Source organism: Sprattus sprattus, assembly GCF_963457725.1.
Source record: "Sprattus sprattus genome assembly, chromosome: 1".
Taxonomy (NCBI): Eukaryota; Metazoa; Chordata; class Actinopteri; order Clupeiformes; family Clupeidae; genus Sprattus; species Sprattus sprattus.
Window position 1 is genome coordinate 33,728,951 of NC_137920.1, and position 7,500 is coordinate 33,736,450.

At 46.0% G+C, this 7,500-nt stretch overlaps 1 protein-coding gene across 2 annotated transcripts in view; it reads right to left on the reverse strand.

Moving 5' to 3' along the window:
- Positions 1-7,500, reverse strand: part of LOC308377360 (ATP-citrate synthase) — a 25,693-nt gene that overhangs the window by 3,460 nt on the left and 14,733 nt on the right. For both annotated transcript variants that reach the window (XM_080853980.1, XM_080853979.1), the window contains 10 exons: positions 7,435-7,500; positions 7,148-7,252; positions 6,255-6,451; positions 5,585-5,666; positions 5,032-5,142; positions 4,679-4,806; positions 4,480-4,573; positions 3,515-3,669; positions 1,262-1,412; positions 823-966 (listed from right to left, as the gene is read on the reverse strand). The exon at positions 7,435-7,500 is cut by the window's right edge and continues 103 nt beyond it. In XM_080853980.1, the coding sequence (XP_080710106.1) occupies positions 823-966; positions 1,262-1,412; positions 3,515-3,669; positions 4,480-4,573; positions 4,679-4,806; positions 5,032-5,142; positions 5,585-5,666; positions 6,255-6,451; positions 7,148-7,252; positions 7,435-7,500 (1,233 nt within the window). The remainder of the gene's footprint in view (positions 1-822; positions 967-1,261; positions 1,413-3,514; positions 3,670-4,479; positions 4,574-4,678; positions 4,807-5,031; positions 5,143-5,584; positions 5,667-6,254; positions 6,452-7,147; positions 7,253-7,434) is intronic.

Sequence of the window (7,500 nt, forward strand, 5' to 3'; positions counted from 1 at the left end):
CCCCATGATCAGTGTGTGTGTGTGTGTGTGTGTGTGTGTGTGTGTACACTCACTGATTTGACGCAATCTCCAACACCATGATCAGTGTGAGTGTGAGTCTGTGTGTGTACTCACTGATTTGACACGGTGTCCAATCCCCATGATGTGTGTGTGTGTGTGTGTGTGAGTACTCACTGATTTGACGCTATGTCCAATCCCCATGATCAGTGTGTGTGTGTGTGTGTGTGTGTGTGTGTGTGTGTGTGTGTGTGTGTGTGTGTGTGTACTCACTGATTTGACGCGGTGTCCAATCCCCATGATGTGTGTGTGTGTGTGTGTGTGAGTACTCACTGATTTGACGCTATGTCCAATCCCCATGATCAGTGTGTGTGTGTGTGTGTGTGTGTGTGTGTGTGTGTGTGTGTGTGTGTGTGTGTGTGTGTGTGTGTGTGTGTGTGTGTGTACTCACTGATTTGACACGGTGTCCAATCCCCATGATGTGTGTGTGTGTGTGTGTGAGTACTCACTGATTTGACGCTATGTCCAATCCCCATGATCAGTGTGTGTGTGTGTGTGTGTGTGTGTGTGTGTGTGTGTGTGTGTGTGTGTGTGAGTACTCACTGATTTGACGCGGTGTCCAATCCACATGATGAGTGTGTGTGTGTGTGTGTGTGTGTGTGTGTGTGTGTGTGTGTGTGAGTACTCACTGATTTGATGCAATGTCCAATCCCCATGATGAGTGTGTGTGTGTGTGTGTGTGTGTGTGAGTACTCACTGATTTGATGCAATGTCCAATCCCCATGATGAGTGTGTGTGTGTGTGTGTGTGTGTGAGAGTACTCACTGATTTGACGCGGTGTCCAATCCCCATGATGAGTTTGCCGTCCTTCTTCATCTTGTTGACAAACTCCATAGGCAGCAGCCCGCTGTCAAAAGCCCCGCTGAACTGCTTAGCAGCAGCGTCTAGAGCACCGCCAAAGCGGTCTCCCTAACACACACACACACAGTACAGTGTTGAGTGTCAATAGCATGGCACTGTGTGGAGTGTACAGTGTGGAGTGTTAAGTGTGGAGTGTTAAGTGTGGAGTGTTGAGTGTAAAGTGTGGAGTATTAAGTGTGGAGTGTTAAGTGCACAGTGTTAAGTGTGGAGTGTTGAGTGTAAAGTGTAAAGTGTGGAGTGTTATGTGTGGAGTGTTTAGTGTGGAGTGTTTAGTGTGGAGTGTTTAGTGTGGAGTGTTTAGTGTGCAGTGTTTAGTGTGCAGTGTAAAGTGTGGAGCTCTTACAATGGTGAGCAGGCCAGAAGTGAGACTGGAGACGAGGTCTTTGCCGGCGCGGGCGCACACGATGGTGTTGTGTGCACCAGATACTGCCGGGCCGTGATCCGCCGTCACCATCAGACACATCTCTATGAACTGGCAGGCATAGTGGGGCAACCTACACACACACACACACACATACATCTCTATGAACTGGCAGGCATAGTGGGTCAACCTACACACACACTCTCACGCAGCTCTATGAACTGGCAGGCATAGTGGGGCAACCTACACACATCTATATGAACTGGCAGGCATAGTGGGGCAACCTACACACACACTCTCACGCAGCTCTATGAACTGATGAACTGGCAGGCATAGTGGGGCAACCTACACACACACAGCTCTATTAACTGGCAGGCATAGTGGGGCAACCTGTACACACACACACACACACACACACACACACACACACACACACACACACACACACACACACACACACACAGGTCTCTATAATTTTATCCACTAATAATTCTGTATATTTCATATTTATACCTTCTACTCCAGATCTCCAGTAGGGGGTGCTGCTGCAGTTCATGTATAAACCTTCCTCTATGTTTCATGGGATCATGTATGTATCATGTACAGATGACATGTGTTTCATGGGATCATGTATCGTGTACATAGGACATGTGTGTTTCATGGGACTATGCATGCATCGTACAAATGTACTCTCTCTCTCTCCTGATTCACTCTCAAATATGTGTCTACGTGTGTGTGTGTGTACGTACATTTATGTGTGTTTACGTGTGTGTGTATCAGTGGCGGCTGGGGGTTTTTAAAGTGAGGGAGGAAGGACTGTGCGCCTGGTTGCCATTGGCCTGCTTATTCCGTTTGTGGCATAAGTATGTGAGATACAAGTTGTTTCAGGGTGTTTTTGTGGACTACAGTAGCCTACTACAAAATAGCAGGCAGGGATACAATTGATACAAAGCCACCAGTGTGGCACCATTGTACTTAAAAAGCTGGTGGGCAGCAAGTCTTTGGACTAGACAAGGCCAGAAGGAAATGATGCAAAGCCAATTAGTCAAATCAGGCCTACTCTTGATTTTAAAAACTACATTCTAAATTTTGGGCCTACCATTTGGCCTATTTTCCCCCCAATTACTAAAGCTATTGGTTATTATTTGACTAATTTTATTTTCAGCTGCAATTGTTTTTAAGACACAAGACCAAAAGTGATGCCATTTAAAATGCTCTGAATCATTCACTAACATCCTTTCCACAATATTAAACAACAAGTTACAAAGGCAACAAGTAAGAGAACATTATTTCAGAACTATTAACATGGGCTGTTAGCCTAACATTGTTTGTGGCAAATGTGTATGTTAATGGATGTTTCAGAATGTTGGTCAATGTGTAGGCTAATTAGAATAGATAAGAAACACATCGCGATCTGAAACATTCATTAACAATTTCCATTCAGAATGTCAGCTGAACGTGAACAGTCAGACTAACAACAGGCGTATGAACGATTTAAAAACAAAACAGTACAGCCGATTGTTTTTTTTATGGTACCAGTGAGCTATAAGTATTTCGCATACCAGTTAGCATTAACGGCAGCGGTTTTACCATTGGGTTTAGTGACTCGGATGTTTGGAACAGGTTTCCCTGTTGTTTTGATACTAACCTTCTCTCTGTAGCTCAATGAATGAAACGGTTTGTTCAATAAAACATGAACAATATCTTCGTTTTCCATTGCACATCCTCTTTATTTGCCATCTTTCTACAACAATCTGTAAGGGTGACGTGTTATCGATATCCTTCTGCAGAGAATGGTATTAATGTCTAATCCCCTCCCTCCAACGCCAAATCCGTTGTTTATTGGTTAAGCGATGTTGGTGCAGACTCAGACGCTAGGGAGGTCTTTCCTCCCCTGGGCAATGTAAGTGAATGAGTCCCAAGAACCTCCAGTATCAGAGACAGATTACATTGAAATCAATGGGAGCCAAAGGGAGGACGTCCTCCGTGCAGTAATTTCTTGTTACGATAGGGGATGGTAATGTTATTTTAACTCAGGGAAACAAATTATAATATGCATAGTATTAAATACTGATATCGAACTGCATTTTTAAAGGAGTTTAGTCAGTTCAATTACAAAAATCCATTTCTCAAAAAGTTTGGGGAGGTTCTTCCTCCGTTTCCTCAATGGAAGAACCTCCTCTGGTGTGTATGTGTGTACGTACGTATGTGTGTGTGTACGTTTGTGTGTCTTACCGTCTCTGGAACCAGAGAAGGCCCAGGACGCCGCCCAACCCCATCTCCTCCTTGAAGACCTCTGTGATGGGCATCCCAGCGTAGATCAGCTCCTGGCCGCGCTCGTCACAGATACTGGTCATGAAGGAGGCAGGCTTCCGGATCAGACCCAACTCCTACACACACACACACACACACGAGTAACTCTTAACTCTGGGGTTGATTGGAGGTTAGAGTTTGGGGGCTGTGTGTGTGTGTGTGTGAGTGTGAGTGTGTGTGTGTGTTTGTGTGTGTGTGTGTTACTTCCATCTGTTCTGGAGATGATGACACATGGAAAGACTAAGAGGAAACTATAAAAGTCCTGCAGCTCAGTGTCCCACAGTAAACAGAGCACATCGCGTGTGTGTCAGCACCTGAATCTTTAATGACACTACATCATGGAATCGAATCAATGAGACTTCATAATTAAATCTAATTAATTAGACTTCATACTTATTCATAATTAAAACTGAAAACTAATGATTATGGGTTCATGTTTGTGTGTGTGTGTGTGTGTGATGATGGGTTCATCATTAGAACTCTGTTTGAAGAATGAAAGCAAGGGGCCACAGAGGAAGAGGAAGATGCTGTGTGTGCATGTGCGTGTGTGTGTGTGTGTGAGTGTGTGTGTGTCTTCCCCCTCTCTCTTATCTTCCTCTCCACTCTTTCATCTTCTCACATCAAACAGATGGGCGCCCACGCAGTAACTCTGCTGCTGCTGCTGCTGCTGTGTGTGTGTGTGTGTGTGTGTGTGTGTGTGTGTTCTTCCTCATCTCAACCACACAGTAACTCCACTGCTGTGTGTGTGTGTGGGTGTGTGTGTATATATATATATATATATATCTCAACCATGCAGTAACTCCACTGCTAATCAGCTCTAACTGTATAACCCTAACTGTTTAACTAACTGCTGTGTGTGTGTGTGTGTGTGTGTGTGTGTCTCGTACTCTGGCCCATGAGTAATCCATTGGAACAGTGGGAGGCGGGACTTCCTTTGCTGGGACGATCACTCCTGATGCCACCAGGTCATCATACACTGACCTGTTAATCACACACACACACCACATATCAATATATAAATTAAACAAACATACACACACACTCATTCACACTCTCTCACACAAACAAACACACACACACACACACCGTATGACATCTCCAAGCTCGTCAAAGCTCTTGGGCACGAACACACCAGCCTCTCGTAGCGCCTGATTCTTGGCAACCGCCGTCTCTGACGCCTGGTTGGCACACGCGCCAGCATGGCCAAACTGAACCTACACACACACGAACACACACACACACACGCGTTAATAAAAAAGAACGGGAGAGAGTAAGAGAGAGAGTGAGACAGGGACAGGGAGAGAGAGAGCAGAGGAGAGAGAGAGAGAGAGAGAGGGAGAGAGACAGGGACAGGGAGACAGAGAGAGAGCAGAGGAGAGAGAGAGTGAGAGGAGAGAGAGAGAGAGAGAGAGGAGAGAGTGAGGGGTGGGGGGTCAGACCTCAGAGGAGAACATGGTGGCACACGTTCCGATGCACCAGCAGACGACGGGTTTAGTGATGCGACCCTCAGCCACACCCCGACCAATCTCATACTCTTCATTACCTCCGATCTGGATGGAGGGAGAGAGAGAGAGAGAGAGATAGAGAGAGAGACGAGGACAACAGGTCTTCAACAGGTCCACTGACCCTAACCCACTGAGACAGGAACAAAAGGTGTAGCTTTAATAAGTGTGTGTGTGTGTGTGTGTGTGTGCAGCTTTTATAAGTGTATGTTTGTGTGTAGCTTCTATAAGTGTGTGTGTCTGTGTTTGTCTTTGTGTGTGTAGCTTCTATAAGTATGTGTGTGTGTGTGTGTCTGTATGTGTGTGTGCAGCTTTTATAAGTGTGTGTGTGTGTGTGTGTGTGTGTGTGTGTGTATATGTGTGTGTATATGTGTGTGTGTGTAGCTTCTATAAGTGTGTGTGTGTAGCTTTTATAAGCGTGTGTGTGTGTGTGTGTGTGTGTAGCTTTCATAGCTTTGTGTGTGTGTAACTTTTATATGTGACCACTCACCTCTCCCAAAACCACAATCATCTTGACGTCAGGCGTGTCCTGATATCTCACCACATGATCCATGAAGTTGGAGCCGGGGTACCTACACACACACACACACACACACACACACACACACACACACACACACACACACACACACACACACACACACACACACACACACACACACACACACACACACACACACACACACACACACACACACACACACACACACACACACAGACAGTGTGTTCAGACTACACATAAGCGGACCTTCTGTTAATTTACAAAGTTAGTGGCAAGGCACATATTGACCTTTAACCCCTAACCCAGACTGATATCACTGACAATAATGCGCTAGGGTAAGGGTGCAATGTTTTATTTAAAAAAAAGAGAGTGAGTTTGTTAACTATGTATTTCTGGTTCTGATGCTCTTACTTTGGAAGGGACCGGATGTTATTACTGTTGATTTAATGCGTGAGTTGTACCGGTGAACATGGAGTGTGACCATTAAATTGAGTAAAGGAAACACAGTGTTTTCTATGATGGTAGCATGGTCTGCTCACTACCGCATAGCAGGTCTGCTCACTACCGCATAACAGCTATTTGGCCAAATGTGCTATGCTCACACACACACGCACGCACACATACACACGCGCACGCACGCATGCACACACACACGCACCTGTCTCCTCCTATGGCCACTCCCTCGTACACTCCATCTGTGGTGCGTGAGATGATGTTGTTGAGTTCGTTGGACATCCCTCCGGACCGCGACACGTACGCCACGCTTCCTGGTCGGTACAGCTTAGACGCCAGGATATTATCAAGCATGCCGCCGGTGTTACCGATCTTAAAACAGCCAGGCTTGATGCCTCCCACCTACGCACACACACGCACACGCACACACAGCAGTGTTAAACACACACACACACACACACACATAGATACATACAGCAGCGTAACACAAACACACACACACACAGCTTAGGCAACAGGATATAAAGTCTGTGTCCAGTCTCTCACACACACACACACACACACACACACACACACACACACACACACACACACACACAGGCTGCAAGAGTCCCTGCTGCATGAGCCTCCCATATTACTACACACACTTAATAAACCAGCGTATGGATTCATATAACCAAACACACACACACACACACACACACACTTAATAAACCAGCGTATGGATTCATATAACCAAACACACACATACACACTTAATAAGCCAGCGTGTGGATTCATATAGCCAAACACTCACACACACACACACACACACACACACACACACACACACACACTTAATAGCCAGCGTGTGGATTCATATAACCAAACACTCACATAAACACACACTTAATAAACCAGCGGGTGGATTCATATAACCATACACTCACACAAATACACACACACACACACACACACGTATCTCTCACACACACACACACACACAGTTAATAACACAGCGTGTGGATTCATATAACCACAGACAGACAGACACATAACAATTGTTTACTTTCTGGAGTTCTCCTGCTTTACGCCTGTGGGAGAGTGTGCGGGACTTACAGTTGCCGGGCCGATGATGGTCACGCCCTTCTCATCAGCCTTCTTAATCAGCCGACGAGTAAAGGCCTCTGGAATCCCCTCAGCAATGATGGCTATAGTGTGGATCTATACACACACACACACACACACAAACACACACACACAGACAGACAGAGAGTGATGATAGTGTATGGTGTAGGGGGTGATATGATGGGGTGATCTTATGGTGTAGGGGGGTGTGGATACTGCATGGTGTATGGGGTGTGTGTGGCGGAGGGGTGAGGGGGGGAAGTGGTTGTCAGGGTAACCTGTGGGTACTGCATGGTTTCCATGGCGCTGTCGTAGGCGGAGCGGAGCGAGGCGAAGCTGATGAG